The sequence below is a fragment of the Sander vitreus genome, chromosome 8 (assembly GCF_031162955.1).
Source record: "Sander vitreus isolate 19-12246 chromosome 8, sanVit1, whole genome shotgun sequence".
NCBI lineage: Eukaryota > Metazoa > Chordata > Actinopteri > Perciformes > Percidae > Sander > Sander vitreus.
In genome coordinates, this window is record NC_135862.1 from 11,354,076 (window position 1) to 11,375,272 (window position 21,197).

At 43.0% G+C, this 21,197-nt stretch overlaps 1 protein-coding gene across 1 annotated transcript in view; it reads left to right on the top strand.

Moving 5' to 3' along the window:
* The window catches only part of wwox (WW domain containing oxidoreductase), a 134,711-nt gene that overhangs the window by 23,927 nt on the left and 89,587 nt on the right, over positions 1-21,197 (top strand). Inside the window, exons 6-7 of the mRNA XM_078256798.1 lie at positions 16,448-16,536; positions 20,607-20,792. Coding sequence (XP_078112924.1) covers positions 16,448-16,536; positions 20,607-20,792 — 275 coding nt within the window. The remainder of the gene's footprint in view (positions 1-16,447; positions 16,537-20,606; positions 20,793-21,197) is intronic.

The following is a 21,197-nucleotide window of genomic DNA, read 5'->3' on the forward strand; positions in this document are numbered from 1 at the left end:
CACACACACACACACACACACACACACACACACGCACACACACAGATCCACATTTCATCAGAGGGGCAGATTCAGGCAGCAGTAGATTAAAAACAACGTGTGTTTTTACAGGTCCATAAATCAAGCATGGGACGAGGGGGATTCATTTAGAGAACACCAGAGTTGTGGCGTAGTTGCCCTCACGTGACTAATGCTTAACTGCGATACTTTGATACACTGCCTTTTTATTAGTTTCATTCTCTCCTGCCCCATATCGATGATTATCTCTCAGCTCACATTTGACTTGCAGAGTAGGCTAGATGTTGTGTTCATTTTAGTTGAACATTTCGATGATGAAACAGCCTTCCCGTCTAACCAGTGATTAAGCCTACACATTGGCAAATGATTAGGCCTACAGAGCAGTATTAGCAACATAATGTTGCATCTTTGTTACATGAGATCAATATTGTGTATAAGAAGTGGAATAAACAGCTGTTTTAATTTATTTTCACAACATGCAAACTGTGTTTTATGGGTAAAGCCAGGTCATAGTCTTTTGTTCCTTTCATCCATTGAGTGAACCCGCCTGTGGGAATGGTGGATGGAGAGCAGGTCTGTTATAGCTATTTGGGCTGCTTTTAAAAACAGTACTAGTTTTAATGGTGTGTGAAGCACTCCTATAAAGTGTTTGTATAAAATGTTTTGTTGATCAGTGATTTGGGGGTATAAATGCAACATCACGCATTCACTACCCACACATGTGCTCCCTCTGTCTGACTGCCCGAGTTCCTCTTCGGTTTACCTGTGTTGTTCACGTGTCTGTGTGGTGGTGAGTGTGTGATCCCCAGCTTCAGTTGTCTCTGCGTGTCAGTGCTGGTCTCAGGCTAGAGAGCAGGTGTAATTTCCCCTGCACTAAAACCCCAACAAGTGGCACCTGGGGAGAGAGGAGCATATTACAGGTTCAAGTGGCTCTGTTCCCCTGCACCACAGAGAGCTACAGGCTCTCCTGACCTGTGACCAGGCAGTGTGTGTGTGTGTGTGTGTGTGTGTGCTGAGGGAGGCACAGAGGTGTCGGAGCTGCCTCACTATGTTCCTTTCATAGTGTAAAGCCTTTATTAGGGTACCGACCTGTTTGGGGGGCCGCAGGGCAATATTATTTTGTGCGTTACAGTTGAGAAATGAGCGTGTGTGTGTTTGCTGCGCACGTGTGTACTGTGCAACTTTTAGATAAACAGCTCTATATAGAGGCAGGTTAGAAGGTGAACAGGTTGGGTAAATATATCAAATAACTGTAATAAAACCTGCTGTAAACCAGTGAACACAGTTTGACCTTTAACCTCTAACTCCCTCAGTCACAGCACTATATGGGCTCAGCTGATTAATTCTGCCGAGGGCTGGACGCCATGAGGAGGAAGCATGATGTCTCTAACTGTCGTGAACTTTTTGTTCCATCAATGCTACTCTTGAGTGGACAGTTAATTTTTAAGCAACTATAGTAATTGATTGTTTGCCATGTTCAATAGCTTAGCAACCATAACTAGGCACAGCAGTCCTATCAAGGTTTGGATTTCTGTGTGTGTGTGTGTGTGTGTGTGTGTGTGTGTGTGTGTGTGTGTGTGTGTGTGTGTGCGTGCATGAGATATACAAGTAGTTTGGAGCGTGGCGTCTTTTTATTTTTTTAGCCTTTCCAAGACCAGATGTTACCATGTCCAGCTAACTAGCTTACATCCTGCAACAGAAACAATGGGTTACTTAAAGGGTAACTACCGTTTTTTTTCAACCTGGACCCTATTTTCCTATGTTTTAAGTGACTGATGGGAACAACAATTTTTGACATTGGTCCAGTATTAAGCAAGATCGCTGCAGTCGGCAGCGGCGAAACAAGCTACAATGTAAGTTAATATGGCAATTGTCTATCTTGTATTTACCTTCACAAAAGTGCTCGTTTTGCCGCTGACAGGCTCAGATTAATATTCTAACTGTCTGACAACATTATGGAAAGGAACCCTTCACAGATAGACCTTTAAAACCTCTTTCAGACCTTTCTGTTCAACTAGAAACAGTTATGACGTCGCTAGCGCTAAACCAACCAGACTCCATTTAAAAAAAGCAATACTTTTAGCGTGTATAGAGCCAACATATTTTCACATGTAAATCGGTAAACTATGTGTTTGTTTCAACCAAAACTAAAGTTGCGATCGTTGGAAAAGTGGAAAGACGACTCTGTGGCCCTATTAACTTCCGCTGTAGCTTGTTTCGCTGCTGCCGATTGCAGCGATCTTGCTTAATACTGGACCAATTTTAAAGATGTCGTTCCTATCAGTCACTTAGACACAAAAACATTGAAAAATAGGGTCCAGGTTGTAAAAAAAACAAACGGTAGTTACCCTTTAATACTATGTCAAAATTTAGTGTACATTATCAGCTCTGTCCTGCTCTTTGTTGAATTTGGGGAAGCTTACATGCTAAGAAACCTAGCCAAACGCGTTGTCTGAGATAGCATTATGTTTGCTGAACTCATTGATTAGTCCTAATCCTAAAAGCCTTTACTCCAGTAGCGTGTAAGTAAGTAAACTGTAAGTGACACATACAGTCAGATAATATGAACAACTGAGCATACATCGAGCCTTTATCCTAATTATAATTCCTGACTATTCTTTTATAACTATTTTATAATAATATCTACTTGCAACCTACAGCTAACAGTTGTCATTTCAGCTGGCAAATCTGAAGGTTGCCACTGACAAATTAGTTCTACTTTTGTTTACATCTGTCCGAAATCAACAACCCATTGTTTAAAAAATGACAACCGATTTCAAATGGTTCATCTGCCCCCATTATTATTGAATATTATATTGCATATGGTAAATTGAACATGTGCCGTGCGAGAACAGGAAGCCTGACAGTCGTAGCAACAATAACCATCGGGACTGGGACAGAGCTGATGGAGAAGCACAAAGTTCTAAATCTTCCGCTGAGCTTCTTCTCCGCTGAACTGCTTCTCCTTCGTCAGTGATGTTATGTCATACACAGAGAGCTGCTACAGGACAGAGTAATTTGACAGACCTTTGTCATTCCTACAGGTCTGTCTGTGGCAGTGAACAGTGAACAGAGTTAATTGGTGCCTCTCATCTCTCCTCTGAAGGGCACTGCTGCCTATTAATACAGTGTCATGATAAATTAGCCCAAATAAAACCCTACACACAGCAATGAATGATGAGCTCATGTCTGTGTGAGTGTATGTTGGTGCACTTGGATATTTCCTTCAGTGAGTCTGCCTCATTAATTTGTGGTAGCCAAATCTCCATTAGGTTTGAATGAATGACAGAGACGAGCCAAATAGGGCAAGAAACAGGACTGGACTGATGGGCAGAGGGGAGGGAAAATAATCAGAGATGAAGAGAGGAGTGCAGAGTATGGGTGAGGAGAGAAGCGGATGGAGAAGAGAGTGAGGTGAGGTGGGGGGTGGGGGCCAAGGATGTTCATCCATTACATCCCACAGCGGCCCAGGGGTCGGCTTCAGCAAGACTGATTCAGAGCGATCAGGTCTGGACTCCATCTCCCATAAATCCTGGCATGTGACGCTGATGGATGTGGGCCATAAAGCCTCCCGCTCTGACATGCGGAGAGCAACATGGAGAACCATGGGAAAATTTGAGTGCTCCAGGTTAATGTCAACGAGGCCTGGGAGTGAAGAGTGGATGATGGAGGGAAGGAAAGACGGGGGACATCGAGAGATCAGAGGTGTAGCGAGGGGGATTGAGAAGAATGAGCGGGCTGAGAGCAGAATGTGAAAAAGCACAGTTTGTGGCAACGCTGTAACAGAATTTACTGTGACATTGCAATGATTCAGCCGTCAGCCGAGTTTAAACCCATGTTGCTTGAAGTGCATTAAATAATCCGACCCCGCTTGAGAGCGATAAAGATATCGAAATAACTTTCCTGACACCCATTTTGTAGTTTATTTCCTGTCATCTCCAAAGATTGGTAATAATGGCAATGGCCATGTCACGATGTTTGGCAAGAGTATTAGGGTAATTAATTCTGTGTGTCTTTTCATTTATTTTGTTATTGTGTGTCTACATGGTGTTTGATGCATGACCAAGATGAATATAGCTCATTAAAAAAGCCTTGTGATTATAATAGGGCCAAACACAGGAACTGCCGACCTGGCTAGACAGGAAATGGAGACATGTGTACTTCCTCATTAACAGATCCCCATTTGGGCCATAAAGCACCATCCCAATGCGCACAAGGAAAATGCTCTGATTAGGGGGAGGGGGGGTGGAGGGGCATTGCTGCCCTAATGAAGGCTTCCCCCACAGTCATTTATGATATTGGTATGGGTGGTATGGTGACTAGGCCTATGGGATGAGCTGACTTACGGAGATATGGACATGAGATAGCAGATGCAGTATATTTGTATGGATGGGAGAGATGAGAGGGCCGGGGGAATGCATATCCACAACTCATTTGCAGGAGTCAGTTTTACTAGGTTGCGGCTAATGGAGATGAGCTTGTGTTAAGAGCCAGGGGAGAAGCTAATTTTACATAAAACTAAAAGAGATTTGAGAGCCGAGTGGGGGGGGGGGGGTTGTGTGGGGGTGTCAGGTTGTGCTCCCTTTAGCCTGCCGGATCATCAATTGAATTTTCAAAAGCAGACCATCTTTTCCCATAAAAGCTTTCTCTATCCAACTGAAGAAGAAATGACTGAGAATGACGTCACTCATCATTATCATGTTTTCTCTTTAATTTACATTTTAATGAATTGATATCTGATTAAAAAAAACTGTATTTGGTTTATTCTTACACGGAGAGACTTAAGCCCAGATTGACAGAGATTGTGTTTTGAGGGTTTACTGCACATAATTGTTGTGCCTCAATTCCTTACAAGTCACTTTAGTTCCTCCTCTTTGACAAATTCATGCAAATTACAGACCTTAGTACAAAGTTTTTCTGCAACCGTTCAACGGATTTTATGGGCACTACTTTGAAAAGAGTTGAAAAGTATTAATAGACACTGTTTTATTTGCACAGCTCTGTGTAGAAATAGCTATTATGTGGGGCAGATTATGGGTTTTACATTGAATTTATGGGGCCTTATTTTTGACCAGTGGTATTCCACTCATTAGGGTGGTTCACAAATAGCATGCCGTTCCGACTTTGTCATTTTGGTGATGTTGTTGGCACATGTTCCTCTTGGAACTTTACGTAAATGCAATCCTTATTATTTTAGTAATAATGGCAAAAAGTCTTGGTGGGGAAAATAAACAAAATTATAAATAAAGATTTTAAGATCCTACAAATCCTGTGGCCAAATCGTAGAATAAACTAATCCCCTATCCGCCCTGCTATCTCCTTCTCTCTCAGCTTTCTAGTTTCTCCACTTCTTCTTGTCCCACCCCCCATCACTCGCCCCACCATTGCCACAGCAGCTACCGGAGGCCCTTGCGTCCACCTCATTCATCACCTGAGTTTGATTCCTCTGCTCCAAGAGAGAGAGAGAGAAAGGAAGAAAGAGTTGAGGAGGAAGAGTAAAGAGTCATAACAAACCCTCCTCTGTTCTCTCTCCTTCTTTTCTACCTCTCTTCCTTCAGTGTGTGAGGGAGAGATGAATGCAGCCAGTGGAATTAATTGCACCCCGTTACTGAAGATCAGCAAGTTTGCACTGTTGGCGTGCTGATCTGCCATATGGCTGCCCACTAGGTGAACACTTTGATTAATGTTGCCCACTCCCCAGTTTTTCCCCCCACTAATACTTGATTCTGATTACTGAAACTCAGCTCCTCATTCTGAGTCTCCCCATCTTCAGTCCTCACTCTTCTCCTGTGTCCCTTTTTGTTTAGTCTTTTCCTCTGCTCACCTGAGCCATCTGTGTTTGCAGCTTAAGTTTGATTTCCAGTCCTGCCTTCTCTTCCATTGCTGTTTTTCCACAAGCTTTGCTTACAAAGTCTTTGTGCGATGTGGTGTCGCTGTGTGGAGTGTGGAGTTTAGAGTATCGGTGAGATTAGAGGGAGAAAGAAAGGCCAGAGTGCGCTTGTGTTTGAGAGAGAGTCTTTCGCAGTTGATTAGGCCCCTGGTGTGTTGAGTGTTTCTCTATTAGCCTCCTCAGCCTCTCGTCTTCGTCTGAGCACAGTGACTGCTCTCTACCCCAGAGGTCTGGGAAACACACACACACACACACACACACACACACACACACACACACACACACACACACACACACACACACACACACACAAACACGTGCACAAACAAACAATGAGTACAGACACACACGCCATGCACGCAGGCAGATAGGACGCTGTGCTGGGGTCCAGGCAGTAACAAGGAGGTGAACAGATGCTGGAGTCACAATATCAATAGGGCTGAGTGTAAGTAATAATACCTGAGCAGGGTTCAGCCATGAGACAGTGCTAACTAGAGAGGCAACTCTCAAGTGGAGCATTCACTCTTTGCAAATCACATCGTGTGTGTGCTATGTTTGTAGGTGCACATACTCCCATTACACGTTAGAGTGAGCCAATGTTTGCTGCAGGGGAGCAGTGGTATGGTGTCAGTGCCATCATCAACTCTGAGATAAAATGTTCTCACCTAAGGTCACAAGTTCAAGTTTGTTTTCTTTTTTTTCTCCTGCTGTAATGAGGCAGCAATACAAAAACATGCAGACATCTATACCGGAACATCTATTACAATCACGCGGGTGCTTTGTTTTCCCTCTGTTTTATGGCCTGTTCCTGCTGCTCGTCTATTTTGGTCCATCTCAGTCTTGTTAAGTGCTGCCATTCTCCTGTGTTTGGATGTGGCCCAGAGGGCCCTTAGCGAGACCAGGGGCTTGGAATGAGCTGCGAGCCCCAGCCAGGGGGTGCCCACGGTAGGCTGCCGATCCCACTAAATCTCCCTGATTACCCGGGGTGGCTGTGGTGTGATGGGGGTGTTACCAAGGTGGAGGGCTCTCCAAAGAGGCTGATTGAGATGCAAATGGAGGCCATAACTCAGAGGTAATGCAGACCTGAGCACCCTTTGCCTCGTCCCTTCCTGCTCACCTCACTCTCTCATCCCTCCACATTTACTCCAGCACAGGAGGAGGGACTGCTATTGTCTCAGGATAAAGTTAGATATTTATCATAGTGTAAGATTGTAATAAAGAAATAAGGGTGAGGGCCGAGGAGAATAAGAAAGTATGAGCTTGTAAATTAACTGTGGTTTTGATGAAGGTAAACGATAACCAGATACTTACTACCAGATAAGTGCGCATACTCCTGTGGATGATCACGTACACACACACACACACACACACACACACACACACACACACACACACACACACACACACACATACAGACACACCTGAAGATAACAAACTCTGCTTCTGTTTCTTAGAAAGAACAGATGGACACAATAAAGTGCGAGGGACTCAGCGTGCCAGTAGAAAGGTGGAATGAACAGGGGAAGAGGAGGGGGAGGAGTAATTGCACAGTCCTTTGCTGAATTGTTCTGTGGATGCAAATTTAAATCCCTCCTATTATTTTAATAATCTGCCTTTTACTGCTTGTGCTCGGATCATTTGTTTGCAAACCAGGTTATTTGGAGAGGGAGGCTCGGGGGTAATTTCATGCTTTGGAGCATTTATATCTATAACTTAATGAGGAGAGGGCCTGTTGTTTCCTGGTAATACACTGCTAGAGGGGTGCAAACTTTTTATTCTCCGTTTAGGGTACTGTTAGAGGGCAATAATGTGGGATTATCAAATGGAATTAAGGAGCAAACTGAGGAGAGACCTAATGCTTTGGGTGATAGACCAAACTTAATACTGATGTTTCATTTAGGGTTTTTTAGGTTCATGGGGTGTACCATAGGAGATGGGCTTTCCCATTTGCCCTTTTCAATAAGCTAACACACATTTCTTTGAAGATTTCTTCACATTTAAGCATCCTTAATCCCCAGCGCCTGTCCAGTTGGGCTGTTTTTACCCCTATGTACATTTTCTTTTCCTTCTCAATTACCTAAACTTCTTAAAATGTTTGTTCAACAGACAAACTGTAGTAGGTGTATCAGTTCATGAAATTCAGATCCGTCTCCTGCTTATTGTCACTCAGTTGGTGCCAGGACAGGGAGTCAGCCCAGTGGCCCGGCCCAAATCAATTTAACACACCCTTATTACATTTAGCTGAGAGACAAAAGGAAGACTTGCTGTCTACGGAAGGCAGCGCACAGTCTTGTGATATGATCGGGATTGTTAATGTAGTTACTCTCCAGCAGTGGCGCCAAAGACTACGCGGAATGGACTGATGGAGGGAGAAGGTGTGTGGCCACGTCTCGTCGTCCACCGCCCCTCCTCTTCTTCTTTTTCTTCTTCTTTCCTTCCTCCTCGCTGTCATTCCTTCGCTCCCCTGTTCCCTTGTGAAGGACTCTTCTCTCTGCAAATTCGATCAGACTGCATGAATTAAAGCAATAATTCAATTTGTTTACAAGGCCTCATTTATTCTCTGTCAGGCCAGCGCTCCGTTGACAATCCGTGGCTTGCTGACCCCCGACCTTTGCTGAGGTCACATTTATAACATTGTTCAACGAGAGTCTTTCAGGCTATTATCAGGCGACAAGGGGCTAAAGATGCATGATGAGAATCCTATTATTCAAATCTGTGCAACACTGTAACAATACAAAACCACACGACCTTATTAACAGACAGGGTAGATCATGTAAATGGTGCTTTAACAACTACAGTTGGTGGTAATGAATGTGTTTATGAATTGGAAAATTACCATATTAATAATACTGATGGTTATTATATAATCCAATAGTGCCACTGTTTGCCGTTTATTCCCCCTTTGAAAACATTTTATCTTAGGTTGCTCTTCCATTCATTCATTTGTTTCTCTTGTAACACTACCTGTGTGATTTTATACCAGAGAAAACAAGTGACTTTATCCCAGAGAGAAGAGAAGAAAAGACCCAATCTCTTGTATTTCCAGGCTAAACTATTGTGACAGTGGAAAATGGTAAGCAGTTTAGAATATTGCCAAACAAAAGAGCGTTTAATCAAAGTGCATGCCAGAGCCTGCGGAGTGTAAAACACTCCCTCATCAAAAGGCCTATTATACACTTACTCACATCAAAGGCCTCCGTGTTTCTTAATTGCCTGATTCTTTTCTTATTCAATTATGTGATGCTTATGTTTTTATAAAGCTGATACAAAAAGAGCTCGGGTAACCAAATCAAAGTGTCTTAATTTATCATCTCTGTAAAGCGATGCGTGTTCACTACAACAGTGTACATATGTGTGAATGCATTTCTTCGAGTGTGTCTGGTACTTTACTAGCCCTCCGGATACCGAGATGATGCAAGGCACAAGTGTTTCAGGAGAAATTAAACAGTGTAAAACTAGCAGGTTTAGATAAAGCAATCACATTACCGACACACTTGAAAAGAACACATTATTTTGTACTTGAGAGTGTTGAGCTTTATTGCTGACACCCCAAATAGAAAGTTTTATATACAGTATAAGTGCACAAGGTCTAAGACTTTTTCTCCGACTGTATTGTTATCGAACCACAACATAATCAGCATCTAAGTCTGCGTGTGTCGTTCAGCCAGACACTAAAGTCCCTGTGCAGAATTGCAAAATAAGATGGGTGTAAATATGTAATTGCCAGTGCTTATTCTAAGATCTGAAATATTAGGGGGCAATATGGATCGCATTAAAATCCTGGTTGTTACGGGTATCGGTTACACCGAAGACATGCAGGAAAATGTGCACTGTCTGCGAATCTGGCGGAGATGGAGTGGGTGAGATGAGGGGGGAGATAGAAGCAGGAGAGGGTGAGGAAATGGAGAGGAAGAGACAGAGAGGAAGAGGAGAATAAGATGAAAATCTCTTAATGTCTTTCTGAGAACATAGACACATTATTTAAATCTCCATCACTTTTTAATGTAAATCTGATCAGGCTCTGCGCTGGACAAAGGAGGGGAGAAGTGAAGCAGTGGCAACACACACACACACACACACACACACACACACACACACACACACACACACACACACACACACACACTGATAGACACAGACAGATGGAGAGCAGGTTTATTATAACATTGTTAGGATTGAAAGCTGGATGTCACCATCTCAATTCACATTTGCTCTTTAAAGAACACAAATGCACACAAAACACTTTTAAAATGATATAAGCTGTCCTTTGCGCTGGCTGTGGAATATTCTGTTGTGTGTGTTGGTATATATGGGTGCATGTGTAAGTTTGTATGTGTGCGTGTATATGTGTGTTTGTGTGGAATCTGATATCTGCCTCAGGCCCCATGGCCCTGGTCTGTCTGCATCCGAAAAGCAAACTCTGCAATTATGATGACCGCCCTGTCCTTTTCATTTCCCATCTCTGTCTCTCTCTCTTGCTTTCTCTCTCTCTCTGTCTCAGGCTCTCACACTCTCTTTCCATCGCCTTGTCTTTATTTTTCTCTCTCTTTGACCCTTATGTCTCTCTTTTGAAAGGTTAATACATTCTCAATAGTAAGACAATAACAATAAAGCTTGATTACACCTACAAGCTACAATATGTATTCTTCTTGCACTTAACTCACAGTTACCTCTCTTTAAAATCTTCTGCTTTTCAATTTTATTTTTATTTTTTGGTAACAACCTTATTCAGACAAGGAGTTTTGTTTATTTGTATGATTTTAATTGAAATGTAACAACAATGATGTAAATTATAATGCAAGAAGTAATTCTTATTATGATTTTTTTACATAATCATTTTGAACATAGTTTTTATTTTCTGCATGATTTTTCCCATTTACACTGGTGCTTAAAATACACATTATGTGTAATGGTGAAAGTACCTAAATGTATTCAATTAGAGTACTATACTTAACGTTTGAGAATTTCCATTTGATGCTGTTGTATACTTCTACTTCACTACAGGGAAATATTTTGCTATATTAATCTGACAGTTAAAGTTAATGGTTACATTGCAGATTAAGATTTAGAAAATTTTTATTTTTTATATATAACTTTATTTTCATTTTTGTTAGTAGACAACATATATGACAAACATACATATGTCACCTAACTACATATTGAACAACAACCACATCATCTATGGCAGTGTGGAGTGATTTTCAAAATGTATTAAGAGCAAATAAAATATAATGCATAACTATACAGTAAATGAAATTACTTTTTACACAGCAGTATATAAAGTACGTAAGATTACGTCATCTCGACCAGCTATAACATCAAAATTCCACGGTTTTAATAATTCTATAATATCAATTGTAATACTGCCGTTTAGTCAGCATAATGAGTAATGTTTGTTTATATAAAGTACATTTTTCTGCTGATACTTAATACATTTGCTTAAGTACATGTTTTTAAAAGAGTAGTTGGAATTGAGTATTTTTATATCGGGGTATTGCTTCTTTTACTCAACTGAAGGAACATAAATACTTCTTCCTCCACTGGTTACCTGTCATTATTTCCCCGTTTCTTTCTTTTTAAGTCCTGCCTCCTCCTCTGTGTTCTTCTCAGCACGCTCAGTGTTCCTCTGCAGCCTCTACATGACTCCTTGTCAGGTCTGAGCGAGTGATTAACTCATTGAAGTGCTGACTAATTAACGTGTTTCATTAATTACAGCCATTAATGCTGTGTTTACTAACATGGCCCGCTGTAGCCTTAGTACGTCACTGAACGGAAATGTCATCAAGTACTTAACCGTGGCCTGGCCTTTACTCGTGTGCGTGTGCGTGTGCGTGTGTGTGTGTGTGTGTGTGTGTGCGTGTGTGTGTGTGTGTGTGTGTGTGTGTGTGTGTGTGTGGTGCCCCTGATGTCTGTGTTAAGAGTATCAGCACGTATGTGCCTCATTCTCCATGTTTCTCATCTGGAAAATCATCCCATGTCCTTCCTTCACCTTTTCCATATCTGCCCCTGCAATTGCTTGATTTGTAACTTGATTTCAGGAAAGGGAAAACCTGTAGATTATCCAGCTTTCATTAGGGGGGGAAAACCCAGTCCGTGTCAGAGAAAGAAGAAATCAATTTAATACAGACTTAACTGGAGGAAATTGCATATTCTGCCTGTACTGTATGTGCTGAACAGGCACTTTCTCTTCCTCACCAGAGACCTGCCTCCCTATTAATTGCAGTGTGTGTGCATGCCAGTGAGTAAGTGGATGTGCGTGTGCATTTGTTTGTTTGTGTGTGTTTGTGTTTGTAATGTGTCGAGCGTGCGCATTCATTTGTGCGTTAGGTGCTTGAATGCATGTTTCCTGAGTGTGTATTCAGTCTCTTTGTCTGTGTGTGGAGGTCAATTCTCAGACCCGCGGTAGGGCACCCGGCCAGATGTGTCTGTTTCTTTATTTGCTGTGTGCATGTGCGTTCACCGCACGTGGTGTGTGTCCATATGCGTGTCCATATTTCTTTGTTGGTGTACGGCGCGTGCATAAGCACAAGTGCATGTGACTTAGCCAGGTGGAGAGCAGATTGGTTGGTATTTATGAACAAACGTCATAATTGTGACAGGATGATATATGACCAGCACGTTCCACAGTTTCCCCCCTCCCTCCTTTTCTCTTTTTCTTTTTGCTAAAAATATATTTCTATGATAAAATGCAGTCTTAAAAGCTGATGACCAATTTAGTGTGGCGTGTTGCGGACAAGGTCATAGAGATCTGAGTTCCTCTGTGTTCCTCCCTCCGAGGCCTGTCCTAATCTACAGAGCAAGAAGAGGGGCTCAAAGTCATTTCTCTAATTGCTTTTATAAGGTGCCCTTTTCACATGGTGTCTTCCCTGCTCATTCACTTTCACCGCCATTACAGCACCTTACCTCTGCACCCGCTGGTAAAACTACAGTCATGTAATATTTCTGTCGCTTTATATTGATATTAGGAATTCAGAGGGAGCGATAGAAACCCTGTCAACCTATAGAATCAGCACACTTTTCTGTCTTCCCCTACTAACTCTTTTACCATCCTTCTCCATGCCTGAGGTGTTAACCCGGGGCTGCAGGGTAAGTGTTTTGTATATATGGGGGTACTTTTGATTTCTTAAGTGTTGTCCCTGCATTGGTGCTCTATAAGGGGAGCTGAGGTGGTGAGGGGGCAGCAGTTGAGTGAAGATGGAAACGGGGGTTAAAGTGTGAGAGGGAAGGCTGAGAAGGATAAGGGGAGAGGGGGATGAGATTGAGCCTAGTGCATTAAGACAGTGTATTATTTGGCGGTTCCACTTGCTTGCATCCATTAGGGGTGGCTGCTATGCTATTAAAGGGGTCAGCGAAGTGTGTGTACCTGTGTGTGTGTGTGTGTGTGTGCGTGTGAGTATGCCTACATGTGTGTGTTTTAAGAGTTAGTAGAGTGGTCCAGTGCCTTATTGAACAGGATGGGGCTCCCCTGCTCTAATACCTCTTCATTTTATTGGATTGGATGGCCTCAGTTATAATTGTATTAGGGCTCTTCCCCCTCCATCCCTCCACTCTGTCCCCATAGCAGTGACCACGTCATTCCCCAACATACGTGGAAAACACCAGGAGAGACGAGGAGAACCTCTGCAGAGGCCAACTTCCGCCACTCACACGGCACTTTTGCTCTCCATCCTTGCTCTTAGTTCCCTCCTTCCTTCCTTCATGTTACAGATAGCTGTTCTCTTGGGTTGACAGCTGGAGGTGGGGGTGGAAGGTGAGAGGTGGCGGCAGGAGTGGAGGGCTGAGGGATCTGATGCCCATGTTATCATCATGGGGACCTTGCTGCTTTCTGTCCCGAACATGCGGCTCTTTGCGGCATGAATATGGACACACAGTCGCAGCAGTTTCCAGTGTTCACGGCGTAAAACTTATTTACACGTGTGTTTCATTCATAATTAGCCTTTTGCATTTAGATGGAGCGATAGGTTGGGTGTAGCTGGGGGCGGTAAGCTCTGTCACCCCGAGCCGAGCTCTGTGGTGTTGCACACTCAGCGATTACTCCAGAGTTAACCAGAGAGGCTTCGCTGCCTCTCACTTTTCCTTCGCCCTTGAAGAGACCAGGAGTTGTCAGGGTCCTCATAAAAACCCTGAACGATTGCGTCCGCGCGTTCTTCCTCTCTTTTTCTACCCTTTTTTTCCTCTTCTCCTTCCAAAACCTGGCCATCTGTCTAATTGTTCACCTCCATCGCTTTAATGCTTTTTACATGCTTTTTCCCCCCTCTTTCCAGGCAATAAACTTTATTTTCTTCGCAAGACTTCAATCTGCAGGGGGAGGGTAGACGGGCAGGCAGGCTGCTCACCTTCTCTCTGCTGGATTTGCTCCAGTGGCCCCCCTTCAACCCCCCTCTATCCTCCCTCTGGTCTCCCATTACTCCATCTCTCCTTCCCTTTCCCCCCCTGTCTCTAGAGAAGGGGATATGTGTTCGTCAAGCTGACACCTGCTCTCATCTTCTCTGCTGGTCATACACTCATGGAGGGCTACCCTGTTGAGGAGGCCTTATACTGACCTGTTAATTATCGCACTGCTGCCTGCTCTGACCTTGTTTAGAAATAATCTCTCATTTTTCCTCCTGTAAAATTAAATTTTTCATAAGAACAACTGAAGACTTTCCCCACACATTTATATAAGTTTTCTCATTATATCGCACATCTTTCTTTTACGCTTGTTTGAACACTTGGTGACCAAATATTTCTTTCACAGCTAACCCCTTTTCACGTTACATGCATTGCTGTGTATATATAATGTGTAAAAGTGGCCAGGAGTGCACATACAAGTCATTAAATTAGACAGTTGTCTCCTCTCACCTGTGATTACTGCTGTGTGCAGATCATATAAGCAGGTACCCTATAATTATATCTATAATAGCCATAATCAGCCCTTTAATGCTTTGTAATAGCATCAATATAATGGTATAGAGTAGCATCAAGAGAATAATTCAGGCATAGATAATGGTGTGATAGCGTGGTTTTACCCTTGAGTCACAACACTGAATTTGTTGTGTGTGTGTGTGTGGGTGTGCGTGTGCCTGTGTATGCATGTATAAATACACCCTGGGGCAGTTAAGGTGTCTGTAAAATGCCTGAAGAATCACATTTCCATCTGAAGGCGCTCCTAACCCTTTCTTGTTTTCTTTGTGCTCATTGCTCCATGGAGCGTCCTTGCTGTGAGTGTCATGTACACTTAGCTCTGCAGAGACAGACACGCAGAGAAAAGACATTCCCATATGACGCCCACAGACTGGAGATCGGATCAGGGGAAAAGGCTGACAGGAGAGCAGCAGCAGCGGTGGTGGTGGCGGAGGATGGAGAGTGGAACGCTGTTCCGGGGTGTAATATGAGCTGACAGCGTTCCCTAGGGATGGCGGGCAGGACGAAAGGGAGAGGTAGCATCAGGAATACCTGGTGCTACTGAACCCAGAGCCCAGCCGAGAGTCCTGGGAGCAATATCTCACTCCTTTTCCCTTTCCAGCATGAGGGATGAGTCTAATGGACCGTTCTGTCTGAACGGAACATGCTCCATCTCGGTTCACGCTGCATGGACTTGTACACCACGGTCCCACATGAGCTCATCTGTTGTAGGGAGATTGAACCTGGGTTGTCCATTGAGGGGGCCTGTACTGATAAAGATGTAGAGAAGGGCAAGAAGGGGGAGAGAGTCTAAGTTGATGCTTTATCACAGACAGAAAAAAACATGGTCATACGCTGTTATTAAAGAGACATGCTCCTTAAGGCTTGCATGCGTCTCTGCTGAGGCCTTTGCCCTGCAGCAGAACGCTATACAGTGGGATGGAGAGGATGATGAATATTTAGCCCATCTTCCTCAGTGTGTAAATGCAGCTATGCATTCACTTCTTAAGTCATTTATCTTTCTCTTCTCCTCTCCTATTCTCACCCTGTCTCCTAACATATGGTGGAAGATGACACACGCATGCACACACACACACACACACACACACACACACACACACACACACACACACACACACACGCTGAGAACACGCAGTCAAAAGCTATGGAGTTCTTTAGGAGACTTTAGACAGGACTGTGACTGTGTCAGCTTTTTTTTCTGATTGAAAGTAATAGTCAAATTATTTTATTTATATATCCCAGAATAACAAATGACAAATTTGCAAATTTGCTTTAAAGGGCTTTACAATCCTTTATCACTATACTCTTGATTTGGATAAAGAAATACTTTCCAAAAAATATTAAACTAGTAAATAAAGGACGGAACCTCAAGAAGAGCATCAGTGAGTGACAGACAGACCATTACCATTCACACACAGGGGAGATCCTTACGTCCTTATTTTTTACTGGGGAGACCTGATTGTTTGCTTTTTTTAAACAGGGTGAAAGCACACGCTTTGTATCATATGAACTTGGACTTGAACTTTTTTAGCTGAAGGCGATGCCAGTGTCACGGTAACAGTGGCAGTTTGTAAAAAAAAAAAAAGAAAATAATAATTTATTATAATTATACATTTGTGTTTCCTGTCTCTGCAGCACAAAGCAAGAGTAGAAGCCATGATGTGCGACCTGGCCTCTCTCCGCAGTGTCAGGGAGTTTGCTGAGTCTTACAAGGCCAAAAAACTGTGAGTATAAACCAAAATATTAATTTTCTAAACTGGATTTTTCTCTCTGCTATGTTTTCTGCCACTCTTTAGATTATTTACCTAAGATTTGGTAGGATAAGAGAGTAGGCATAAAACCTCTTAAAATGTACCTGTTACGTTAAAAATAACCTACTTTATACTCTCTATACTCTATATCCTATGCAGTTGTTTTGAATTTAAGCTTACAGGTACTGGAAATTATTTTGATCTAAAAGGCCATCAAAGAGAGGGGAGTCACCATTGTGAAGAAACAGCGGCGGAGCTGGCCTTAAATCAAACTTATGGCAGCACGCTCAACTAACAAATCCTGACACTGTCTCTCAGTCATTTAAAGCTAACTTTAAGTAGCCATCAGTCCCATTTCAGCTGTCCAGCCCTTTTCATGCTCCAGAGAGAGAAAAGGAAACGGGGATAAATAAACAAATAAGTAAAAAAGCAAGACTCTCATTCAGGCCGATCACTGTAATCATCATCACGATTACTTCCCACATACACCATACTTAAAGGACATCCAAACTGTTACTGTTGGACACCATATGGACAAGGCCCCAGGAGTAAGTGTGTGTATTTGTGTCGATTTGCTTGACATTGGTCGAAACAGACTACCAGACTTTATGACACTGATTTTGTGGTGGTCAGCTTTTACCGCCTGTGTCTTGCTTCCCATGGTTGGACACACAGTTGCTATTTTGGGGTCATGTATTCTGTCATCAATACTGCTCATCCACCCGCAGGTGTCTAGGCAAGGGGCCGTGTGTATGTGTGTGTTTGTGAGTGTTGGTGTCAGGGGAGCCCCTTGGGGAGAGGCAGGGCAGTCATTGCCCGTAGCAGCCCTGGGGCAGGGTATGGCCATCCAGGACACGTGTCTTGGGTCACAGCCAAACCTCACGATGGCTTTCCTCACTCTGTGTCCTATAGCTCCCTCCCATCTCTTACATGTATCCCTCCCATCCAAACTGCAGTATATTAACCTCCCTTCAATCCCACTGCCCCCAAAACCTCTGTCCTGGTTTAGTTTTTTTAGCATATCCTTTATGCAATTTGTTTATCTGCATCAGCCTCTCCCTCTTTCTCCCTCTCTCATGTTGTCTCTCAGTCTTTTTCTGTCTGTGTCGCTCTCTCTCCCTACCTCAGTATTTTGGCAAGGTTGTATTTCTTCATTAGCTGTGCTGTTGGGGGGGAGTGGGGGAGTCCCAGGGGATGTCAGAGTACATTAATTCTCATCAGAAGGCGAACAGAGCAGAGTGGAGGCTGGGAGCTCTGAGCTGTGAATGGCACTGGGCAGCTGTCTGAGTCTACCACCACTCTATTACGGCACGTATGTCTTCAGGCATAACACACACAGGAGCGTGCGCACACAACGCATACATGCACGGACACACACTCAGACAATTCTGCGCGCAGACGCATACACACACAGTTTTGTAAACACAGAGACAAACGCACTCATACACACACGCACAATAATGCTCCTGCAGCGTGTCATTGACAGGTGAAATGTAATCAGAGTCTTTTTCTTTTCCTTCTCTCGTTTCTCACTCCCTTGCTTTTAAGTGCTTTAGTCAGTGGCTTTCACGCTGCTTTGTGTTCCATTGACCCCGATTCTGCTTTAATTGCCTGTCCTTTGAAATGAAATTACCTGGATATTGATATTGTTGAATGCAGTGCAATTTCATTGGGATGTAATTGATGGAGGACAGCGTTGACAGAATGCCCCTAATACAATTTCCACTGAACGGTCGGTAATTAACACATGCAATTTGTTTTCACCTGTGATTTTTTTTATTTTTATTATTTATTTATTTTTTTTACCCTGTTCTAATTTTAAGCATATTTTGTGTAATGTCTGTATAAATACATGCATGCTGGATCACATAAGTCTACCATTCTTCCATTCCTTTGCATTATGGTGACTGTAACACCGTCAGAATTTTTGAGGGTGTCTTTGCACACTTTACAGGTATGCACTTCTGGTGTGTGAGTTTAAATATGGATCAGGATGAGTGGTGTACACATATTCATATGTTTGTTGCCAGTGCCATTTTTTCTGTTGCCAATAAAGTGCAGTGTTAATGACCAGTAGTCTGAGCCCAGCTCACACAGGCAATCTCTTCCTGCTGGCCCACATTATCATAGAGGTCAGGGGTCATACCCAGGGGGGTTATTTAAAGTAAATATATAAACTGATGTCTCCCTGTTTGGTAGTTAACACCCTCGTTTGACCAGCGCTGAGATTGCACAGTGCACACAGTGTTGTGTGAGGTCTTAATGTGGAAAGAGGGACTGTGGTACGCGGCAGTAGGCCTATTAAAGACATTCATTAGACCTGCGCTTATGAGAGAGGGACTAACTGGTGGGCAGTTGAATTAACAGGCCTTTTACATTACAAGCAGACTCACCAGAGGCCCATCTGAACTGCGTGGGGGAAATCGCTCTACCGGCCAGAGAAAAGTTTGTTATTGGACTTTTTGATCACAAAATTTGTGATTATAATTTGAGTGACATACTGAGTTTATGTTATAGTAATATGTCACAAAAAGGACACACACCAAATGTGAACCTGAAGTGGTGTAACTGACATAATGATCAGTTTAAAACAACAGCTACAGTGAAAGGTTGAAATGTTAGGTCAAGAGTTCACACCTGTGGTGTTATTGTGCAGCTTCAAGCCAGTACATTGGTAACAGACCCAAGAGTTTTGCCTTGTATAGCACAATGTTACTGTACTTCACGCTCTATTAGACAGGGGAACACTGGGCCAAAAACTACCAACGTGTTTTGTTTTATTTGGTTTCAGAACAGAACTTGACATCACAGCAACTGTTGTGTTTTACTCTTCCATCTTGTTTTATTAGGTTCAGGTATTATGTGCAGGCCACGTCATTTATTTACATTTATTTTTTTCCCTACCAAGCCAAGCCAAGCCATTAAGTTAGAAGTCCTTACCTTTTTTTATTTTGGGTGAACATTTGAATATCTCACTGCTAGTGTGTGTGCTCTGTTGATAATGTGCTGAGGTCGGCATTCTTTAAGTTGACTTGTGACTAGGTTTGCGCTCTCTAATGAACCTTGTGTGTTCGGAGGCCTGAAGGTGATCCTACAGTACACTCCTATGTAATAGCATGGGATGGCTCATTATAGCAAGGCATAACAATTCACACATTAATTTTCCAGCATCCAGTTTTTAATTAATCCAGTAGGCAGTCTTAAACACAGGGTACACAAATTGCCTTCGGCCTCATAATTAATTCTAATGGAAGAAATTAGAAATTGGTGGGGTGTGTTTGGATTGTTCGGCTGTGTTACTGTGGTTTCGAGCTCGCTGGAGCGACGCTGTCACCGACAAGGATCTCTCGCTGCCCTGACCAATCCAGCAATTTCCGCTCACTGGCACGCGAGCAGGGAGTGTTACTCACTCGCCCACACGCCGTCTGCAAGAATGAAAATGCTTTGCATGTCTGTGTAAAAGCACATGCTTTTTTTTATTGGTCTCTGAATAAAGTCAATTGTTTTTTATACCACGACTTGTGTGTGTATTGTCTTTGATCTGCTCTCTTCTGCTCAGCCTTTCCGAGTCGATGTGTTGGTGGGTTTGGTTACTCAGAGTAGTTACACAGAGCCTGTATCAACACCCATTACTTCCACCACCCTTGTGTGTTGAAACGGTTTGAGATTGCTTTTCAATGTGTTGTAGCTCTTGGATTCCAGCCAGCTGTATTCAGTATCTACAGTACCTTTCAAGCCATGGGGAGTTGGACTGGAAACCTCTGTATCATATCAGCATTACTGATGCTCTGTCTCTGTAGACCGCTAAAGTCTACCACACTGTGGAATAAGACACCCCGTTTCCTTTCTCTGCCTTCGCTTTTCACTATTCCATCTTCTTTTTTTTAATTTTTATTTCTTCTCCCTGTCTCTCCTTACCTCTTCTTCAGCCTAATATGATATGAAAATCCTCTTTTTATGCAGCTGTGTCTTCTTTGTTTTCACTTATAATCAATAAACAATCAAACATGTTTTATTTTCTGCCTTCCTCCCCCGCCATGTAGGCCCCTTCACATTCTGGTGTGTAATGCAGGAGTGTGCACTCAGCCCTGGAGATTGACGGAGGACGGCCTGGAGTCCACCTTCCAGATCTGCCATCTAGGTCACTTCCTGCTTGTCCAGTGCCTACAGGACGTGCTGCGTCGCTCGGCCCCCGCCCGTGTTGTGGTGGTATCTTCTGAGTCCCACAGGTAAAGACAGTAAACAAGGCGTGTAAAACCGTATTCCTGCATCTACATGGTCTCAGGAGAAGACCATTGAAATGAGGCTTATAGGATTTAAAATTTACAGTTTGGCTATTTCAATAAATTAAAAGCATGCCCTTTGCATTCTTTAAGGTAGAATTCTTATCATCCTTTTATAATTCTTTGTAAAGATTTGCAAAGCAATTTTGTGCTTTTGCACATTTAGTGTGCAACTTAAATGTGCCCGGTGGAGTTTTCTTGTAAACAAATAAAATGAATGTTTATGTTCAGTGTTACTCAATAAAACTCACTCTCTGTATCCTTGAGATGTAACAAACATGTTGAATGCATTAATTCCTCGTAAAACATCAGATTTTTCTCCATCATTGCCCAGGTGAGCATGTGGGTGAC